This window comes from Gracilinanus agilis, chromosome 4, assembly GCF_016433145.1.
Source record: "Gracilinanus agilis isolate LMUSP501 chromosome 4, AgileGrace, whole genome shotgun sequence".
In the NCBI taxonomy this organism is placed as follows: domain Eukaryota; kingdom Metazoa; phylum Chordata; class Mammalia; order Didelphimorphia; family Didelphidae; genus Gracilinanus; species Gracilinanus agilis.
Window position 1 is genome coordinate 489,663,270 of NC_058133.1, and position 23,221 is coordinate 489,686,490.

General features: G+C 44.6%; 1 protein-coding gene across 1 annotated transcript in view; it reads left to right on the top strand.

Annotated features, from left to right (window-relative positions):
- RPH3AL (rabphilin 3A like (without C2 domains)) overlaps window positions 1–23,221 on the top strand; it is a 166,508-nt gene that overhangs the window by 1,743 nt on the left and 141,544 nt on the right. Inside the window, exons 2-3 of the mRNA XM_044672933.1 lie at window positions 7,447–7,590; window positions 9,611–9,740. Coding sequence (XP_044528868.1) covers window positions 7,447–7,590; window positions 9,611–9,740 — 274 coding nt within the window. The remainder of the gene's footprint in view (window positions 1–7,446; window positions 7,591–9,610; window positions 9,741–23,221) is intronic.

Genomic DNA, 23,221 nt, shown 5'->3' on the forward strand with positions numbered 1-23,221 from the left:
TCCTCCTCCTCCTCCTTCCTTCCTTCCTTCCCATTCTCCTTTCTTCCTTTCTATTTCTTCCTCCCTTTCCTCTCTCATTTCTCTTCCCCCTCCTACTTCTTCATTCCCTTCCTCTCTCCCTCTTTCCTCCTTTCTCTCCCTCTCTCTTTCCTCCTCTTTTCCTCCCTCCCCAAATTTGCCTCTTTCCCCTTTCTTCTTGCACCCTAAGGACCAATGTTATCTGACTTCTGCCTGAAATAAACCTGTCGTATGTGTTCTCTCTGCTATTCCAATGTGAGCTCCTTGAGAGCAGGAGCTAGCTCACCTTTTCTCTTTATGTCCTCAGCATTTAGCCCTGTATTCTGTGCACAGTAGGCGCTTAATCAATGCTTTTGTCATTTATTTCTTCCTTCATTTGTTACTCCCTTTTTCCTTCCTTCCCTGCTCTCATCCCTCCCTTCCTCTGTCTCTCCTCCCCACCCCCTTCTCTCCAAACTCTTCTCTCTCCCCTCTGTTTTGATGGAGAGCTGTGGAAGGCTAGCAGGGTTGTGCCCTTGGCCACCTCTCCTAATCCAGAGCTGCGCTGCGTCCGGTCACTCCCTCCTCCTCCCTTTTCCTCCTCCAGTTCTCACTCTCTGCAGCAGCCTAGAAAAGCCGCTCACACCTTTTAGAGCTGCAAATGTCTTTTCATCTTGCTCTCTTGGGGCCCGCTGCTTGGTAGGGATGGAAAGTGGTCTCCAGCCATTAGTGCCTGGCACTTCGGTGCCCACCTCCCCCCATCAGAACATTATCTCCTCCAGCCAGCCTCCCCAGGCCTGCTCAGCCTGCCCCCCCCACAGTTCTGATGGCTCCAATTTACCTTGTCACAGGGGCAGGGATTCAAGGATCCTTGGATGCTTTTCAATTCTCACAAGCATTTCTCAGACAGCTCCACTGTGCCAGGCACTGTGCTAGGGGCTCAGGGTACACAGAGACAATTCTGGCCTTCACAACCCCTACATTCCACTTGGTTGGGGGGGAGGATTGGCTAACTTAATCGTAATTCCCCAAGCATGTATTAAGTGCCTACTGTATGCCAAGACAAGACAAAAGAAAGACAACCCTTTCTCCCAAGGGCCAGAATTTATGTTCTACATCAGTGGTTCCCAAACTTTTTTGGCCTGCTGCCCCCTTTCCAGAAAAAATATTACTTAGCCCCCTGGGAATTAATTTTTTTTTAATTTTAATAGCAATTAATAGGAAAGATAAATGCACCTGTGGCCATCACTGCTCCCCTGGATTGCTGCAGCACCCACCAGGGGGCGGTGGTGCCCACTTTGGGAATCACTGCTCTACATGATTCTTTGAATTTATTTGTATTTAACAAGCCTTTATTAAGTACCCAGGGACTAGGTACTAAACTCAGCGCTGGATGTCCAGAGACGAGGGTGAAATAGGCCCTTCCCACAAGAAGCTTCCATTCTGTTGCCTCATAGATGGAAATACCACGTAGAGGTCATTGAGGCCAAACCTGTCCTTTTCCAGATGAGGTCATGGAGGTCCAGAGAGGTCGAGCTGCTTGCCCAAGGTCACACAGAGAGCATGGACATAGCCAGGATGTTTCATCCAGCTGGGCAGCCAAGGAGCTACTGTATCATTTTAAAATTTGTCTTTACTAAAATTGTCTTTATTAAGCAAAAACTTTCTCTTTGGCACTAATATTCTACTAGAAGGAAAGAACACACATGTAGAAGATTAAATATGAAGCATAAGCAAAGTTGTTTTTACGGAGGTAGCACCAGCTCTGTGGGTAACCCAGAGAGGTATTTTTTTCTTCCAGAGGATGCGATTGAACTTTGAAGGGAGTTAGGGATATCAAAAAGTAGAAGTGATGCAGAAATGCATTCTGGGCCTGAGAGAAAGTCCAAGATGGCCAAGAAAAGGGATGTTGTATATAGAGAAGGAAAAGCAAGGCAGCTGCCTGGGATGTCGAGTACCTGAAGGAGAAACGAATCTGGAAAAGAAGAATGGAACTGCATTGTGAAAGACTTTCCCTCACAAAGGAAACTAAAGGAGTATTTTTTTTTAAGCATAGAGGCGAGCGAGAGACACTAAGACTTTACTAAGTAGGGAAGTGCTGTGGCCTGGCATCCTTTAGTACTAATTCACAGCAACTAAACGCAGCATAGATTGGTGAGGAGAGAAACTGGAGGCTTAGAGAACAAATGGGAGGCTATTTCCATAGTACAGATGAGAGAAAGTCGTGGCCTTAACTAAGATATCGGCTGGGTGAATGGAGAGAAAATTATAGAAGTTTAAAAGGAATTGACATTCACCACAATCCATTCATTACGCCGGCCTGGAGTAAATCCTGATGGTGGAGGGAGTCTGTCCAAAAAAGAAAATCTTGAATTTAAGGACTCTTTTCTGTACTGGCCGGGTGTATCTATGGGCCTAGTTAACAAAAGACCTCAGACAGCTGCAGGAATAGTAGTCTTCCCCCAATCTAATAATTGAAGACGTAGCCCAATCTGGTAGACGACAATAACTCGGTAGAAAAGCATCTTAGTCATAGATGCCAGCCAAAACCCCTCCTCTAAAAACAAGTGTTAGAAACAAAATAGAGCTCCAATGAGGAATGACCCTTCACAGTAAAAGCTATCAGAGGAGGGGCAGCTGGGTAGCTCAGTGGATTGAGAGCCAGGCCTAGAGACAGGAGGTCCTGGGTTCAAATCTGACCTCAGACACTTCCCAGCTGTGTGACCCTGGGCAAGTCACTTGACCCCCATTGCCCACCCTTACCACTCTTCCACCTAGGAGCCAATACACAGAAGTTAAGGGTTAAAAAAAAGCTATCAGAGGTCTTTGAGTGGGGAGCATAGGGTGAAATGCTCAGGAAATGGTTCTTTCCCTCTGTTTGCATAGGGGATCTTTTCCCTTGTTATTTCATATTTTATTCCATCTGAATTAAGTGCTCTTTGCATGGAATCAATGTGTCATTTGAACATGTTAAGCATAAACTGCATTGGCAGGGAGCTCCCAGGTGTAGAAATGAAAAGGTGCCGAGCCAGGCAATATCTCCAACCTGAGGAGGAACAAAGGGCCTTAGTCACACAGGGGCTTAAGGGGCCAAGAGCTATGCCAGGAGATTTAATTTTCTGAACTTTGCTATCTGCTACAGAAAGCTTTTTCCTTTTTTCTTGTTTACACCTGGTTTATTCTTTGATTTAATTGATTAACTTAATGCAGAGTCCAGGTAAACTTCACTCATACATCAGTGAGGAAACCGAGTCCAGGAAAAAGAAGGCCTTCTTTTGACCTCCAAAGGACACATAGTGGCACTCAAGCCTGGAGTTTTTAGGTCTTTTGGCTCTCATTCAGTACTCTGCATAGTATGCTATTAGGTGAGGCCTCCCAGTGAAAATCTTTCCTGGGCCAGGAAAAGATGGATAGTTAGATGTTGATGTTGATGATGTTAATGATGTTTTTTGTTTGTTTTTTAAAACCCTTAACCTTCCATCTTGGAGTCAAAACTGTGTATTGGCTCCAAGGCAGAAGAGTGGTGAGGGTAGGCAATGGGGGTCAAGTGACTTGCCTAGGGTCACACAGCTAGGAAGTGTCTGAGTTCAGATTTGAACCCAGGACCTCCCATCTCTAGGCCTGGCTCTCAATCCACTGAGCTACCCAGATGCCCCTATGTTAATGATGTTGTTGATAGGAGGCCAGCAGGTGAAGTGACTTGCCCAGGGTCACACAGTTAAGTGTGTGAGGTTGAATTTGGACTCCAGTCCAGGTGCTCTATCTGTTGTGCATGGTTTGAATTGTTTGCTAATTTCCAAGGTATAAATGCTCACATCAAAAACAGAACAATCTGCTCTTGAGCATAGCCTGCTTTGGCACACTCTTTCCATACACCTCTGACAGAGGGAGAAGCTAGAATTGGGAGTTAGAGCCTTTGACTTGTTATGTGTGTGCTTTAAGTTCCTAGATGGAGCAAAAGTGGCTTTGGAGTCAGGAAGATCTGAGATGGAATCCTGCCTTAGAATCTTGCTAGCCATGTGACCCTGAACCACTTATTCTCTGTTAGCCTCAGTTTCTTCATCTGTAAAATGGGAACCCCACAGGGTAGTTTTGAGGCTCAAATGAGTTAGCCTATGTAAAACCTTCACGCTCGTTAAAGGACGGCGTGCTCTCGCCCTGATCGTTTGTGTGTGTGTGTGCTTTGTCTCATAGTTAGCTTCACAGATAAAGAAATCGACTGATGGACAACCGTTTAATTGGCGCCTATTACATACTGGGCCCTGGGAGTACAATTCCTTCCAGGACCATTTAGCCACGAACCCGTGGCTGCCCTTAAGGAACTTACATTCTATCGGAGGGTTCACTGTGGCCCCGTCTAGGTTAATAGAGAAGCTTGATGGAAGATGTAGCCCTGAGAGCTGAGGGGATCAGATAGGAGCTCCCACAGGAAGTGCTCTTGGGCTCAGCTTTAAAGGAAGGCAGACATCATAAGAGGCAGGACGAGGAGGGAGGGCACTCCAGGCAGAGGGGACAGACAGCTCCCAGGCGGCAGATGAAGTGGGTCGTTTCTGTTTGCCTTGTGACGGCACAGCAGCCAGTATGCACTGTAGAGTACACGAAGGGAAATAATGTGTAATGAGGCTAGGAATCGAGGTTGGAGCCAGCCTGTAAAGGGCTTTCAGGGAGGAATTTATCTTAGATGCAACAGTGAGCCAAGGGAGTTTATTAAGGAGCAGAGTGACATCTAAACCTGTGATTTAGGAGCATCACTCTTGACAGCTGCGAACAGGTTGGATTGGAGAGGACGGAGACTTGACGCAGGATGGCTAATAAGAAGGGAGCATATGGAGCCGATGGCAATAGTCTAGGCTTGGGGGCAGCTCGGTGGCTCAGTGGGTTGAGAGCTGGGCCTAAAGATGGATTCAAATCTGGCCTCGGGCACTTCCTAGCTGTTGACCCTGTGCCTACTATTGCCCTTCTGCCCGGGAACCAATCCACAGTATGGATGCCAAGATGGAAGGTGGGGGCAGTTTAAATAGTCTAGATAAGAGGCAATGAGGGCCTGAAGTAATGAGTAGGGAGAAGGGGACAAATGCAAGAAATGTTGTGGCGGGAGAAACAAGATCCAGCACTTGATTGGATATATAGACCGAGGCAAGGTGAGGACAGAGCCAGGACCCTAGATCTGACTCTTATCTCTCACCTCTGCCATTTCAATGTCCTTCTAACTGGTCTCCCTGCTTCTCGTCTCTCTGCTTCTCTATTCCATTTTCCACACAGCTACTAAAATAATCTTCCTCCTATAAGTTTAGTGTTAGGAAGTCCTGAGTTCAAATGTGACCTCTGATTCTTTCTAGCTGTGTGACCCTGGATAAGTCACTTAACCCCAGTTACCTAGCCCTTGCCACTCTCCTATCTTCAAACTGATCCTAAGATGAAAGATAAGAGTTTAATAATAATAATAATAATAATAATAATAATAATAATTTCCCTCTTGGAACACTCAATATACCTCAATGAGACTAATTAGTTCCAATGACCATGAAAGTGGCTGAAGCTGGCTCTGGAGAGTCTGTATGTCTTTGTCTACATGTTGTCCTCTCCCTTACTATTTCCCCCTCAGTGGGATATAAGCTCCTTGAGGGCAAGAACTATTTCACGTTTGTCTTTGAATCCCCACCGCATAGCATACCTCCCCAGCACAGAGTAGACAAACAGAACATAAGTTTCTTGGAGGGATTGTTTCTTTGTCATTGTACTCGATGCCTGGCATAGTACTTGGCAACGGGTAAATGCTTGCAGAATCAAATTAATGCCTCTTCCAGGCCAAGGTTGCCCAGACCATTTCTAGGAAAGTGTTGATAGTATCTATTTAAGAAGAACATTAATGCTGATCCTACCACCTGCTTTCAGTACTCTGTTAGGGCATCCTCCGATCTCCTCTCCTCCCTCCCTTCCTGCCTCTCCCGTGCCCCCGGCTCTGCTCGTCCCTTTAGATTTTCAAAGTGCTACATACATTTTGAGCTCACTTTATCCTCTTGACTTTTTTGTTATCAAGAATTATTTACACATTATACATATTTATAATTCTCTCACTCATCTTCCAGACCAATGGAAAGAAAATGTCCACAAAGGCTCATCTTCCTTCTTCATAAGCAGGAGCTCCCTTCTTTCCCTTTTCCCTTTCTCTTGTTTCTGGAGCTTTTCCCCCACTCTGAGCCTCTCTAGGCTTCCTCTTGAGGTATCTGGGTTCCTTGACAATTTGTATTGTAAACTCTTACTTTTGTTGAAAGGTAGATGTGAACTTGCCAAGGTCATATAGTAAGCAGCTGGCATTGCCAGCTTTAGAACCCATCTGATGTTTTAATGAAAAAGAGCCATTAGATTTAGCTTTGCCAGGGGCAGCTAGGTAGCATAGTAGATAGAAAGCCAGGCCTAGAGTTTGGAGGACCTGGGTTCAAATCTGGCCTCAGATACTTTCTAGCTATGTGACCCTGGGCAAATCACTTAACCTCCATGGACTGGCCCTCACTCATTTGTCTTAGAGTTGTTACTAGGATAGAAAGAAAGGATTTAAAAAAAGTATAATAGGGTGCCTTGGGAGGTAATGAGATTTCCTACATCGAGGATCTTTAAATAGATGAATGACTATCTATTGGGGATAATGTAGAAGGGATTCTTACTCAGGTACAAGTTGGACACTAAATGACCTCTGAGATCCCAGCTGAGATTACTTGATTCTGTTATTTCTTGGGGGTACTGGAAGGATTTGGAGTCAAAGAACCTGAGTTTGAATCCTGTCTCTTCCTTTTACTATCCATTGGCTTTGTAAAAATTCTTAACTTCTGCTCTAATATCAACTCTTAAGACAGAGGAGTGGCAAGGGTTAATTAAGTGACTTGCCCAGGGTCACACAGGTAGGAAGTGTCTGAGACTAGATTTGAACCCAAGTCCTCCTAACTCCAGGCCTAGATCTCTACCTAGCTACCCCAATGCCCTTTACTCTCTATGTGATCTTGGACAAATCATTTAATCTCTTCGAGCCTCAGTTTCCTCCTCTGTAAAATGACAAGGTTAGATTAGATTGCAGATTATCACAGATTTTAAAGGCAATTGCATCTGAGTTTACAGAAGATAAAAATGAGACCTACAGAGATGATATGACAGCTAGTGTCTGAGGCAGGATTCAAACCCATTTTTTGGGTTCCGAGTTGAGGTTCTATATTACAGCATCTCTCTTAAGTGATCTCTAAGGTTCCTTCATGCTCTGTGGGTTAGTTACCCTCCGAGAATCCCTCAGTCTTCTCCCTCTCTTGGTGCTGTCTCCTGTCACCATGAGCTACCTTGACAGACATCTCTATTTGATCCTCATTTGTTCTGAGCCTGGGGAGCAGCACTGTAGGGAGTCGTGGACGGGCAGATTAGGAATGATGGTCATTATTACCCTTCTTCCTCCTTTGTCTCCAGACTGCAGAGCGGATGGTCAGTGCATACATACCAGACGGACAAGCAAAGGAAGAGTCAGAGCCTCAATGCTGATGAAGTGGAGGCCATACTGGAGGTCATCCAGAGGGCCGAGAAACTGGACATCATGGAGCAACAAAGAATTGGGTAAAAGCAGTGGACATCTGGCAGTGGGCTTAGGGGAGGATACACTAACCAGGATGTAGAGGACAGCAACCTAGACTGAAAGCCAGAGGAACTGAGTTCTGCCACTTTCAAGTCCTGGGACCCTAAGCAAAACCTCCACCTCTGGAGGTCAGGTGGTAGAGTGGTTAGAGTTAGATTTTGGAGTCTTGAAGTGTTAGCAAGATCAGATCCTGCTTCAAACACTTTCCTAGCTGTGTGACCTTGGGCAAGTCACTTAACCCCTGGACTCTTGGAATAGCCTTTAGGTTGGTCTGCCATAAGACTTTTCCCATTCCAGTCCATCCTCCATTCAAAATTATCTTTTTTTTTTAACTTTACCTTCTGTCTTAGAGTTGATACTATCAGTTCTAAGGCTAGTAAGGTCTAGGTCATTGGGGTTAAGTGACTTTCCTAGGGTCACCTAGCTAGGAAGTGTCTAAGGCCAGATTTGAACCCAGGACCCCTTATCTTCAGGCTTGGTGTTTTATCCACTGTGCTACCCAGCTGCCTCAATACATACTGTTGACTCGACAGATTCCAAAGGGTCATGGACTCAGGGGTTTAGAGTTGGAAGGGACTGTGGACACTGAGTCCAATTCTCTCATTTTCCAAATGAGGAAGCAGAGATGCAAGAAATAAAGTGAATTACTCAACATGTAGTTGACCCTGAGCCAGGATTTGAATTTGGATCTTGTGACTCTCAGTTCATTGTTCTTTCTGCTTAACAAATTACCTCGTCTAAATGGAGAGAGTGCTAGATCTGCTGTCAGAGGATCTGGGTTTGAATCTTAGCCCTGGGTTGCCCTGGATCAATTCCTTAACCTTTCTGGTTTATAAAATTTGTCCATCTGTAAAAGAGGGGAGTGGATGAATGGACTTTGAGGTCCTCTGCCTGGTATAGGGAACTCTGTCTGCCAGTGCAGGTCAGTGTCATCTCTTGAAGTCATATAGTCTTTTCATCTTGCATTGGGCACCAAGAGTTTTAAATGATTTGTCAGGGGTCACACAGTCACTGTGTCAGAGGTAGGTCTTGAACTCGGGTCCTGTAGGCTTTGAGGCTTACTTACCAGCCACTGTGCCCTCACCTCAAAGGAATGAATGGTGAGTGGTGGAACTTCATCTATCTATCTATTTATTTATTTGTTAAATTAATTAATTTAGAATATTTTCCCATGATTACATGATCCATGTTCTTTCCCTCCTATAGCCAATGAACAATTCCACTGGGTTGTACATGTGTCATTGATCAAGACCTATTTCCATATTATTAGTATTTGCACTTAGAGTCTACATCCCAAATCATATCTCCACTGAACCATGTGATCAAGCAGTTGTTTTTCTTCTGTGTTTCTACTCCCACAGTTCTTCCACTGAATGTGGATAGCATCTTTCTCATAAGTCCCTCAGAATTGTCCTGGGTCATTGCATTGCTGCTATTAGCAAAGTCAGTTACATTTGATTATGCTACAATGTATCTGTCTCTGTGTACAATGTTCTCCCGTTCTACTCCTTTTGCTCTGCATCAATTCCTGGAGGTCTTTCCAGTTCACATGGAATTCCTCCAGTTCTTTATTCCTTTGAGCACAATAGTATTCCATCACCAGCAGATACCACAATTTGTTCAGTCATTCCCCAACTGAAGGGCATCCCCTCATTTTCCAATTTTTTGCCAGAGTGGTGGAATTTTAGTGAGGAAATAAGATAGCTTTAGGGGAGCAGTAGGGACCTTCTTGGTGCTCTTAGTTATTCAGGGGTAACCAGGCTTTCAGGGAAGGGCTGTTTAGGTCTCTCTGTCTATTTCTTCTAACTGACTCATCTCCTTCTCATTCCTGTTACTGGAGCTGCCTCCCTGGAGTACTCTCCCTTTGAAGGAGAGCTTGGGCCCTGGGCCCAGAGTGCCAGGACCTGTGTTCTCTTGGCAGTGGGGAGGTGGCTTGGCAGACAGGTAGGCTCCTGCAGAGAGCCAATCCCTTCTGTTTCTTTCACTTCCCTTGTGCTGCAGGAGGCTGGTGGAGCGACTAGAGAATATGCGGAAGAATGTGATGGGGAATGGACTCTCCCAGTGCTTTCTGTGTGGGGAGCCCCTGGGCCTCCTGGGCAGCTCGTCGGTCTTCTGTCAGGACTGCAAGAAGGTATGACCTCCTGAGATTATCTACTTGGGTTGGGATACTTGTACTTGTTCCACATTTAGAGTGAGCTTGTTCAGGGACTGGTGTGTATAAAACTGAGAATACTCTCCTACTTTCCTATAACCTGACCCCCACCCCATGGAGAAAGGGGTGACCACTCTGGGATATATCCTGGATATATCTATTTATAGATACAAGCAGCTAGCGAGGTGCTATGGTGGATAGAGTAGTGGGCATGGAGTAAGGAAGGCCTGAAATCAGGTTCTATTCCAGTCACTTATTAGGTATAAGCCTTTGGGCATGTCACTTAACATCTCCCACCCTCAAGGGAAAGAGAGGTGGCACAGTGGATGGAACAACAGGCTTAGAGTAGGAAGGATCTGGGTTCAAATCTGGTCTCAAATACTTCCTTGCTGTGTGACCCTGGGCAAGTCACTTAATCCCAGTTGCCTTTCTTCTGTTTTAGAGTTCTTACTAAGGCAGAAAGTAAGAGTAAAAAAAAAAATCTCCCACCCTCAATTTCCTCATCTGTAACATGGTAGATAATAATAGTACCTCCCTCCCTAGGTTGTTGTGAGAATCAAGTGATTGTGTAAAGCCTTTTGCAAGTGATGTGTAAATGATGTCCCCTTGGTCCCTAGGCCTTGCCTTCTTGGAAGGTAGTCACGTAGTCCTGGGTATTAACCTCTCACAAGTGGATCAGTTCTAGAAGGTTTTAGGACTCTCTCTGTGACTCTTTGCAACCCTTGAATCACTATATAAATGTAAGCTATTATTATATGCATGCTTTCTCCCCCTTTAGAGTATAAGCTTGTTGAGGGCAGGTACTCTTTTGGCCTTTTCTTTATCTCCTTAATGCTTAGAACAGTGCTCAGAGCATAGTAGTTGCCTAATAGTTGCTTGTGGATTAAGTGAGAGAGGGAGAGGGAAAGAGGGAGAAGGAAGAAAAAGAAGGAAAGGGAGAGGAAGTCAGAGAGAGAGGAGTTATAGAATCACAAAGACAAAGAACTGGAAGGAATATTAGAGGTTATCTAATATATCTACAATGAGGAGGAAAATGAGACCCTGAGTGGTTGGGACTTGCACAAAATTATACTGATAGTAAGTAGTAGCAGAGGCAGGATTTGAATTCATTCCCCCAACTCCAAATCCTATCCTCTGCCCAATGCCGTTTCAGCTGTCTATCCTTTTTATGCTCTCCAATGGATCATTTCATGGGGCTTCGTTTGGTTGCTTGGCACCAGTGAAGTTCTTGTTCTTTCAATGGAACAGAAGCTCCTTGAGGACAGGGACTCTTTTTACTTCAATCTTTGAACCCCCCAAAAGCTCAGCATAGTCAGTTCCTAATAAATTCTTGTTGACTGATTGACTCCTAGCTTTGGGATTTAGACTGCTTGGTTATCCCATCCAGCCTGTAGCCTTCCCCAGTAACCAAGTCCCTACCACCGTCATGAGTCAAGAATAGCTTCTCCATGTCATTCCTCCTGTCCCTACATGACAACCCACTAGGGCAGGTGTAGATCTGGGAGGTTCAAGTCCAGTGAACCTGGCCATGGACTTATGGAACCGAATGTAGCAAGTGTTGCCTGGAGGCTGTGTTTATCCCTGTGTCTAGAATGCTTCCTCTCTTTATCTCTGCCCTGTGGAATATCTTCTGTCCAAGGGCCACCTTCTGTATGAAACCCATCCTTGTTCTCTCCAGCAGCCAAGGGCCTCTTTTGCAAAATTACTTTGGATTTATATGTCTGAATTTATAGAGTAACGTGTTGTTTTCTGCTAAGAGAATAAAAGCTCCTTGAGGGCAGGGACAGTTCCTTTTTTTTTCTTCATACCTCTGGTCCTTGGTATAGTATCTGGCATGTAAAAGATGCTTTAAAATACTTGGTTATTTCTAGCCTCCGACACTTCCTAGCTGTGTGACCCTGGGCAAGTCACTTAACTCCATTGCCTAGCCCTTGCCCTTCTGCCTTAGAGGTGCTGAGACAGAAAGTAAGGGTTTCAAAAATAATTTGGTTATTGATTGATATGTTTGGTTATAAGGGCAGCTGGAGACTTTTATGGGGAAACACTGGTGGGTAACTTAAATATTATCTGGGTTCAGAGGAAGGGAGAGAAGGAGACAGGACAGGGCAACAGACTGGGACCTAACAAGTTGGGGAAACACAAATCAAGAATGGGTTTGGCAGTTGGAGAGAGTGACAGTTAGGATCCCAACTGCCTCTCAGATCCACCTAGCCAGGGAGTCTACGAAATCAACAAATAACGGAGTAATACTGGGTCAAAAGGACGTATAAAACAGGTTTAATAATGACTAGGAGTTAGGGATAATGGGGAGAGGCCACACTAACCTAAACACTGGGAAGATGAATCAGAGACTATACTGCTCTAACACAGACTATTACACGCTGAAAGGGAATTGAGTCTCTCACAGAGTTTTGTCCACTTCTGCTCCTCTTGATGTTATAGGAAAACAGGTCCACAGAAAGGTAAATCCAGGAATGTTAAATCAAGGAGCTTGTCTCATACTGGGATGTCCACCACCCAGTTAGATCTTCTTGCTCACTTGATCTTTCACTGGCAGGCCTTCCTTCTCTGTGATAAATCCACACTCCTTGGGCTCTATCAGATACTGCTGCACCTTTGGAAGGTAGTCACGTAGCCCTGGGTATTAATCTCTCACAAGTGGATCAGTTCTAGAAGATTATAGGACTGTCTCTATAGCTCTCCCATGATGTTCTTTGGCCACAGCAATGCCTACCTCAATAGGAGTACCATGGGATGCCCACGTTCCTATTTCTGGGACAGGGTGATGACCCTCTGGCTGGTGGTAGACGAGGATGTTAAAAATATTAAGAAGTTAATCTGGCTAAAGGAGAGAGCCCATTGGATCTGTCAGTGGTCTAATTCATTAGCAGTGTAGAATGAATGCGGTGTACAAATTTTTGAGGTCAGCATGGGGGACAGGAAACTATCCTGGAAATAAAATGCCAGCTGGGAACTGAAATCTCTCTCTCTCTCTCTCTCTCTCTCTCTCTCTCTCTCTCTTTCTCTCTCTCTCCCCCCTTCCCTCTCTCTCTCTCTGTCTGTCTATTTCTCTCTCACACACACATCTAAAATTAAATCACTGACTTTTTTGGTTTTAGATCACTCATTTTCAAATATTCTCTTTCCCTCCCCACCTCTGTCTGTCTATCTGTCTCCCCCCCAACTCTCTCTTTGCCTCCTTCCCTGTCTCTGTCTCTGTCTGTCTGTCTGTCTGTCTCTCTCTCTCTCTCTCTCCCCCCTCTCTATCTCACTGTCTCTCTGTGTCTGTCTCTGTCTGTCTCTCTTTCTCTCTCACACACACACATCTAAAATAAAATTACTGACTTTTTTGTTTTTAGATCACTTTCATTTTCAAATATTCTCTTTCCCCCCCCCCCTCTCTCTCTCTCTCTCTCCCCCCCCGCTTTGTCTGCCTATCTGTCTGTCTCTAAGATAGTCAGTGAATCAACATTTATTAAATGCTTCCTATATGACTGTGCTAAGTATCCCCACACCCCCAAATAGAAAAGCAGCCCGTAAATTGTGCTGTCAACATTCTAATGGAGGAGACAACATGTAAATATCTAGGATAGGAGCTCTTAACATGGGGGCTGAGAGCTTTTACAATTACATTGCGTTTTTAGACATTTCAATGACTGTATTTAAATTGAATTCATTTCTTTTGTAATCCTTTTATTTAATGCATTTTAAAAACATTCTTCTGAGATGAGGTCCATAGATTTCTTCTCCAGCCTGCCAAAGGGTGAGGGCAGGAGGTATCTATCACACACAAAAAAAAGGTTACGAGCCCCTGCCTTAGGTGCATGTGAGATTTATACAGATGAAGGTAGACCAAAAGGGGAAAAATTAATCGCTAGAGGAATCAAGAAAGAAGATGGGATTTGAGCCAAGTCTTGAAGGAAACCAGGGAGACCAAGATGTGATGGTTAGGGGACGGGGGACAGCCATTGCCGATGGGAGATGGAGTGTTGGGTTTTTAGAAGGAACCCTGCTTTAATATGCACCTACACTGCAAGGAGGCCAGGGTAAGTGTGTATTAGAGTGTATGAGGGAAATTGAGGTGTATGATGACTTTTAGAACTTACTAAACTAGAGGCAGATAGGTGGCTCAGTAGATAGAAAGACAGGTCTAGGGTTTAAATCTGTTGTGTGACCCTGGGTAATTCACTTGATCCCTATTGCCTAACTCTTACCCCTCTTCTGCCTTGGAACTGATATTTGGTATCTATTCTAAGACAGAAGGTAAAGGTTCAAAAAAATCAAATAAAGAAAGAAAGAACTTACCAAATCAGATCCAAATGAGACAGATGATTATGATGCCAATAAAGTACCACAGATGCAAAAGGAATGGAGAAAGAAATGAGTAGCCAGGGTAGGACCAATCAGGGAAGACTTCCTAGAAGAGGTGAGTCTTTGAGCTATTTTTTTGAAAGGGAAGGAATCCAAATTGCTAGAGATTTGTGTAGAGAAGGGTAAAAATATGCCCCACATGAAGATATAGCTGAGGCAGTCATGAATGGGTTTCCTTGGCTGGAATATGGAGCATTTTGGTTGGAGAGGAATATCAAATGAGGTTGGGGCAGTGGATCCTGAAGGCCAGGCAAGGGTGTAATTAGTGTGTATGTCAGAATGGCAGTGGATTGGCACTTTTATTGAGGGGTCTCCTGGACTTTTTGTTGTCGTTCAGTCATGTTTCATTTGTGTCTGACTCTTCCTGGCCCCATTTGGGATTTTCTTGGCAAAGATACTAGAGTATTCTCTAGTGTAAGGGATATGTGTTTTCTTTTACAACACGATGAACATGGAAATATATATTGTATAACACATGTACAATATATATCATATTACTTGCTATTTTGGAAAGAGGAAGGGAAAGGATAAGTCACAAAATCTCAGAAAATGATTATTAAAAATTGTATACATATGTAAAAAAAATTAAAAAACAAAATCAAAAAAAATCCAAAGCTACTGGGGTGGCTTGCTTGCCTTTTCATTTTCCAGCTCATGAATTATTGGAGTAGCTGGGTAGCATAGTAGATAGAGTGCTGAGCCTGTAGTCAGGAAGATCTGACTTCAAATTCAGCCTTTGACACCATCCATGTGACTCTGGGCAAGTGATTTACTCTCTACCTTTCTCCGTTTCCTCGTCTGTAAAATGGGACTAGCAATAGCCCCTATATTCTAGGGTTATTGTGAGGACCAAATGAGATAATAATTGTAAAGCAGCCTCTGGCATGTAGAAAATGCCATATAAATGTTAATAATAATAATAATAATAATAATAATTGTTGTAATTATTATTATTATTCAGAAGAAGACCCAGATTCAAGTCCCACTTTAGATAATCCTAACTGTGTGACCATGGACAAGTCACTTAACTCCTCAGTCTTCCAGCCAACTCTCTAAGGCTATGAGTTGTGGAGAAGGTTCTAATTCACACCAAGAAAAGGAGTTTCCTCAAAACATATGCTATCTGAATGAAAAAGAGGGCCCATTCCCATAGAGCAGCTCTTGAAAGATGAACAAGGCCTCTTCAGAAAGGAGGAAGATTTACCATAGCCCATAATAATCACATGAAAAATCCCTAGAGAAACCCCAAGTCTCTAGAGATGCTTTTGGAGCAAACAGACCTCGCTTCAAACCACAATAAAGGCTGTCACTAGGTTTATGCTCCAGGAATTGCTCAATGGAAGCCCTTCTGCTTTCTACCTGGATGGAGTGGAATCAAAAGGCCCTCCATGGCTGACAACCACAGGAACCCAGTCAACAACATAGCAACAAAAGCTTCCAACCAATGGCTAAGTCAGATGGAGTTGTCTGTGGAAATGGAAGGGCCCATGAGAATGATTCAAGATCAGGTCATTGCCACCAGAGATTACAGGATGATTGTCCGTAAGGAGAGTGGCCGTCTTTATCAGTGTGGATTATGCAGCAAAATGGTGTAGATGTTCTTCAACATCACATGGTGGGTTCCAAAAATTTGATAGAATATTTTGGCACGGTACTTCCATCCTAAAATGACCCATATAAGTGACTAGAACCATAAAACAGAAACTTGCTGTCGTTTTGGAACTAACATGACAAATATCAATATGCCTTTATCAGAGTCACCAGATAAATGTAAGATGACAAACACCCCCCCCCACCCGCCCCGAGATCCTCGAGAATTCAGTGAATAAGCTACACTGGGACAGAACTGCTGCCCACAACCACCCTGATATTGCTCATAAAAACTAAAGAATAGATGTCATCATGCCATGTCCTCATACTCTCCCAACTGGATAATAATAATGGTTAGCATTCACATAGCAACATAAGGTTTGCAAAGGGCTTTATAAGTATCACATTTACGTGGGTTCCAATCTGGCCTCAGACACTTCCTAGCTGTGTGACCCTGGGTAAGTCACTTCACCCCCATTGCCTAGCCCTGTGTTGGCGAACCTATGACACACGTACCAGAGGGGGCCACTCCCCTCCCTTCTCACCATTCCTGAGGACATTACTGCCATCACCTGCTCTTCTTCCCAGCAGCCCAATGAAAGCACTTCCTCCCTCCCCTTTCTGGAGTAAGGGGGTGGCTTCTCTCAGTCTTTAAAAAGTTCTCCATCATTGGCCTAGCCCTTATTGCTCTTCTGCCTTGGATCCAATATGCAGTATTGATTTTGAGATGAAAGATGAGGGTTTAAAAACAAACAAACAGACAAACCACCATTATCACATTTGATCCTCACAGTAATCCCAGGAACTAGGTGCTATTTTTACTTGCATTTTATAGAAAATGGAGGCAAATAGAGATTAAATCACTTAGTCTCCTTCTGCCTCAGTTTCTTCATCTATAACATGGGGATGATAATAGCACCTACCTGCCAGGATTGCTTTAAGGATCAAATGAAATAATAGTTGTAAAGCCTGTTGCTCAAATATAAAACAGCCTCTAAAATAATAATTACACTTACCTCCCAGGCTGTTTTAAGGGTAAAATGAATATCTGTAAAGTACTTTTCAAGTCTTAAAATTCTACATAAATGCTATTATCAGTAATATATTAAAAAATAACCCACCATTGAACAGATGAGAAGAGCGAGATGATAACAAGAAGGAGTTGGAGGAAGCAGCAGCTGAAACCCATTGGTTGATGATTGTCCCACATCACCCCCACATAGTTGTGCCATCTTGTTCATAGGAGCAGAGAACCCCAAGGAGAAGCCTTCCTCTTTCCCTATTCCTACTGTGCTTCCTGTTGATGAGGAGGAGGGAAGAAACCCTATTTTCCCTCCTCCTTTCCCTTTTTCTTGATTAATTTGTGTTTTTTTTCCAGTTGTGCAAAGGCTAGAGTTTCTTGATGGCACAGAGACGGGTCTTTCATTCTAAGCTCTGCAGCAAGTGGCAGATGAGTGTGGGTCTTCGGCACGCCAGGCTTGGGGTGGATACAGTTGCTCCCCTGAAGGGGATGGCCAAGGCACCGGTGCCAACTCTGTGGAAGGACTTTCACCTCAGACTCTCTGGGGATGAGGACTGTGAGATGTGGGTTTCCACATTTGCACTCAGGTTCTCTAGCCCCTCCACCCCTACCTGCTCTGTGTTGTGCCCAAGCGTTGCATCTCTGCTTCACACAGTTCTGTGCAAGCTGCCCACAGAGGGGCCATGGAACAAGGAGAGGGAGGCCCCTTCTCCAGAGAGCAGAGGGCACTGAGGGATCTGTGGAGCTCCTGCTTTTCTGGAACTTGTAAGGGCAGGGGGTGGTCCTCAGAGGAGAAAGAGGGGGGCTCTGTTTGCAGCGTCCAGCACAGAGGTAGCAAATAAGGCTTTGTATCCTAAAGGGCCAGGACAGTTTTGTTTCCTTTTTTGTGTTTATAAATTTAGCATCTGACAGCCAATAAATAGTTATTAAGCATTTATTATGAGCTTGGCATTGTGCTAAGTTCTGAGGATACAAAAGGGCAAAAGACAGTCCTTGTTCCAAGGATCTCACAGTCTAATGAAAGAGACAACAAGCAAACAAATATGTACAGTCCGTATCCCAGATCAATAGGAAATAATTAGGAGAGGAAGGCACTAGAATTAAGATGGGAAAGGCCTTCTGTAGGAGCTGGGATGTTGGTTGGAACTTAAAGGAAGGCTGGAAAGCTGGTGAGTACCAGGAACTCAATAAATGGCTTCTTTGAATATAAATGAGCGTATGAATGACTGAATGCAGTAAGGTTTTATGGAGCCCCTCCTCTGCATCTAGAGAGCTCTCTGCTAGGTGCTTCTTGAATTGAGATAATGGAAGAGTTCATAATGGACCATATTACTCAGAACTTTTTTTAAGGGTATGTGGAGGAGATGGAAGGGCAACCAGATCTGTGATTTAATAGGTACAGAAAACTCCTAGTTAGGAAATGCCCTCTCCCAATGTAGATTACCCCTGCTGCCCTGTATCTTTTAGGCTAAAAGAGTTGCTTGACTCACTGATTTGCCTAGTCCCACAGACCTGTCTGTGTCCTGTGCAGCATTGGAATCCAAGTCTTCCTTCCTTCAGAGGGCACTTCTCTTTCCATTCCGCCTTTATGGTTTGTTGTCCAAGTATGACACTTCCTTCCAAAAAATACATAGTAATGGTTAGAGCAGCTGAAGACTCGAGTTCAAATCCTGCCTTAGATGTTTACTAGTTGTGTGACCCAGGACAGGCCATTTCTCTCTGTCTCAGTTCTCTCCTTGGTAAAATCAGGGATTGTATTCAATATTTTTTCAATCCATCCATCCTTCCTTCCTTCCTTCCTTCCTTCCTTCCTTCCTTCCTTCCTTCCAAAAAACCCTTGCCTTCCATCTTAGAATCAATACTGTATACTGATTCTAAGGCAAAAGAGCAGTCAGGGCTAGGTAATGAGGGTCAAATGACTTACCCAGGGTCACATAGCTAAGAAGAATCTGAGGTCACATTTGAACCCAGGTTCTCTCATCATTGGGCCTGGCTCTCCATCCACTGAGCCACCCAGCCTCTATTCCTTCTTTCTTTTTACCCTCCCACCATTTACAAATTTTTTTCTTCAACTCTCTGCGTTTCTAAGAAATGTGCCGAAAGGATTTTACCATATGTGAGAAAGATGCCAGGTAACCCACTAGGGGGCGCATGGGAAATGTGGATAGAGAGCATGACTCCTCTCCCAGGTGGGGTATTGACCAGAGCTTCACTTGTAAGATGGAGATGACTATAATTAGCCATTATTAGATCATAATTCTTCCATGGAATCAGCCTCGCCTGCCATCCAGGCTCAAAGCCTTCTCTGTAATTGTGCCCACTGGTGCCTGGTCTGTCTGGGCTTCGGCAGAGAGGGAGGGGGATGGGATGGTTCAATGGGCAGCCCTCAGTGTCCTAATTTCTCAGGAGCTGAATCGGCCAGATTTCATTCTAATTTGGAGCCCAGGTTGATGGAAGATCTGATGGCCGAGCAATGAGGGAGGCTTTAAAAACCCATTTGCCTGGGGTTGACTCCTGGCACTGAAAGAGAATTGGATTTCTCTCCGTCTTCTCCAAAAGAAGGTGGATCTGCCTGGGAAGAGGCTGTGCCTCAGTGACACCAGATGGACTGTGGGCTGGTGGGAAAGAGAAAGATGGCATCCAGAAAGGGATGGAAGGATGTATGTGGGTCCCAGCTTAGTCTCCCGGGCCATGAGTCGTCTGGACCTGGTCTGTCTGTGATTCTGCCCCAATAGGAGATATCCCTTGGGCAGACTGCCCGGAGACCTGCCCACAGTGGGCTGGGAGGGAACTCCTCTCCGTTTGACGTTCCCTGACAAGCCCCCAGGCCCCATCCCCAACTCCCCAACCTATATCTAACCTGCTTTTGGAAGGTCGTTAGAAAGTCAGCTAGATGGCTCAGGGGATAGATCGCTAGGTGTGGAGTCAGGAGGACCTGCTTTCCCATCTGATCTCAGACACTTCCTAGCTGTATGGCCCTGGGCAAGTCACTTAACCCCAGTTGTCTAGCCCCCATTGCTCTTCTGTCTTAAAATTGTTACTAAGACAGAAAATAAGAATTAAAAAAACTATTAGAGAGGAAACCTGTTGTAGTTCATGGGATCTATTGGATTTTGATTTAGAAAGGTGTAGGTTCAGATCTTGAGACTGATTCTTATTAGCTGTGTGTCCCTAGGCAAATCACCAAACCTCTCTGAGACAACTTTTCCAGGCTTGGAACAAATCACTCCCATGCATTCTACATTTTTGTTTCCCTAGCACTGGACCCAGCACATTGCACACAGTAGGTATTTAATTAATGTCTGTTCATTGACTGTAAAATGTAGTTAATAAAAAAAACTGTAGCACTTCCCTCCTTGAACGGCTGTGAGCCCCAAAGGAGCTAATGTATGTAAAGCCCTTTGCAAATGTTAAGATACTATCCTTGTAGGAGGGGATGTGGAAAAATGGGGATGCTCATACATTGTTGATGGAATTGGAGAGTAATCTAGAATTATGTTTAAAGAGTTATAAAACTGGGTATATCTTTTGTCCCAGCAGTACCACTATTAGGTTTGTTTCCTAAGATTATCACGGAAAAAGGAAAAGAACCTCTGAGTTTCCAGATATTTGTGGTAGCCCTATTTATGTTGGCAAAGAACTGGAAACAAAGGGGATACTTGTCAGTGGGGAATGGCTGGACAAGTTGTGGCATATAATTGAATTGAAGAGATAATGAGCAGGTTAATTTTGGAAAAACACAGAAAGACACATGAAATTACAAAGAGTGCAACAAGCAGAACCGAGAGAACATCAGATATAGCAGCATAAAGAATGTTCAAAGAACAGCTTGTGTATGCCCACCTCTGAAAAAGAACTGATAAAGAGAAAAAAGTAAAATGCGCTTTTATATTTGCATGGATCTTTGTGTCTAATGGGGAGAGGGAAGAGAGGGAGTTAACTGGGTATTTTAATCAAGCAAATTAATTAATTAAAAATATTATCCTCAGAAAAATGTCAGCTTATTTATTTTAATAGAGACAGTGTGGCATAGGAGATACTAGACTGGACTGGAGAATCAGGAAGACCTGAGTTCAAGTCCAGCCTTGGATACCTCCTGGCCATGTGACCTTCAATGGATGACTTTGCCTCTCCCCGCCTCAGTTTCCCCATCTGTAAAATGTGAAGGTTGGCCTCTCAGTTGCCTTTTAGCTTTATATCTATGATATTGTGATCTAGAGAAATATGGGAACTTCTCACTGGCTCAGGCAGATTTCTTAATCCATCAGTCAAGGGCAAGCACATCTGTACTGGGTGAATTCTTGTCCCTATACCTGCCTGGAAGAGAAAGAACTGACCTCCGTGCCAGGAAGTCCAGGGTTCAAAAAGTCCTGCCTCTGATATCTGGAACATTTCATTTATGTGTTCTGAAGACGCCTTTGTGTGGTGTAGACCAGGAAGTGTTTTGCAAACTGCCTTCTTAGAAGCCCTGAGCATCCTGCCCCACTTATTTCCCCAGAAGACTTTTCTCTAGGAGGTGTGCAGAACTCATTATAGATTTCAGATAAGGACTGTTTTTTCCAATAACAGCACCAGGTCCTGGCCCCAGGCAAAATTAAACTGAGTGGCTTATTGGGTGGACTAACAGCAGAGCTGGGTCTGGGCCAAGTAGCTTTTGTCTCTCTTCCTGGGTCGCCCTCCCCCAGCTTTCAGATTTCTTTTCCCTTTTCCTAATGTCCAGCCTTTAAAAGAGGAGCCACGTAGAGGGTGATTATAACATAAAGAATATTTCTCTGATGGTAGCATTTGGGGGCCATAGAGAAAGCCCCACGATCCCCCATCACAGGCCATCAGCAGCCCCAAGCACTCAGTGGGTAGATACAGGAAACAATCTGCTCTTTTATGGAGTTCATTTTCCTTGTCATAGGATCAGAGGGTTAGTTCTAGTTCCAAAAAGGGCAGGAGCAGCTCAGTAGCTGAGTGGATAGAGAGCCAGATCCAGAGATGAGAGGCTCTGGGATCAAGGCTGACTTCAATGCTTCCTAACTGTGTGACCCTGGCCAAGTCACTTAACCCCCATTGCCTAGTCCTTACCATTCTCTGCCTTAGAACCAGTACTTAGTAGGGATTCTAAGACAGAAGGTAAAGGTTAAAAAAGAAGAAGAAGCCGTAGCATTTGCCATTTCCTTCTCCAGCTCGCTTTATAGATAGGAAAACAGAGGCCAACAAGATTAAGTGAGTTGCTCAGGGTCACCCAGCTAGTAAGCGTCTGAGGCTGGATTTGAACCCAGGTCTTCCTGATGGCCAAGCTGGGTGCTTAATGGTAGACGTTTAATAAATGTTTGTTGACTTGACTGAAATGAGAGGAGAAAAAAGCAGCAGTCTAAAGGAACCTGACTCCCTTTGACAGCCTTCAGTGCCCCTCCCCAAACAGGTTTTTTCTTCTGTCTTGATTTAGGGTCTGGTGGATGAGGAAGTCCTGGGGTCCCCCCTTGACCCTGCCCACTCGTCCTGAGCTCTCCGGCTCAGTCTGATAAAAGCAGCGGGTTCCTGGACTAACAGCTTTTTATCTGAGCAGGGCTGGAATCCGCTCCCTTCCCAGACCTGGCTCAGACACGCCTGGCACCCTGGTTTGTTCCTTATTTCGAAGGCAGATTTTATTTCCTAAATTCTCAGGGAAAAAAACGACCTCAGAAGTAGCTGCTTTGGTGCCCACTCTGGTGGCTGCTGCTGCAGGAGCTGTTTGCCTTCTGGGTGCTGAACGCAAGAACCAGGAAGGGCTGGTTTTCTTGAGCATCCTTCCCTTTGGGGTGCCTGCTGCCAGATGCGGAAGGCGGCTTTTCCTAAAGGAGCTTCTTGTCCTGCCCTTTTGTACCACCTTGTAGAGGAGGGAGGCAGAGGCTGACTCCTTAATAACGAGAGATAGGAAGCATCAATCTATCCATCTACCAATCAAGCAGCAAACATTCGTTAAGAGCCTAGTATGGGGGGGCAGTTAGGTACCATGGGATTGAGAGCCAGGCCTGGAGTTGGGAGGACCTGGGTTCAAATCTGGCCTCGGGACGTCCCAGCTGTGGGACCCTGGGCAAGTCACTTAACCCCCATTGCCTAGCCTTTACTGCTTTTCTATTTTAGAATTGATACTAAGACAGAAGGTCTTTTTTTTAACGCCTACTATGTGCTAGTTACTGGGAATAGAAATACAAGAGAGACATCGTGGAGGAGGGGTTGGGAATGAGTAGATTAAAAAGCCTTTTTTATGTACCTCGTGCCATGCTAGCAACTGGGGATACAAGTACCAAATGAGGGACGGTCCATGCCATCAAAGAGCCTCCATTCCAATAGAGGCGCTGAGGAAACAGCAGCCGGGGAGGGGTGTTTTGGTTTGGGAAATCTCAGGGATGTAGTAGGTGGCGGAAACCTTAATATGCAGTCAACTCTCAAGTGTCTGCACTGATTCGCAGGCTCTAAGGCAGGCAGCAGCCGATGAGAATTTTGT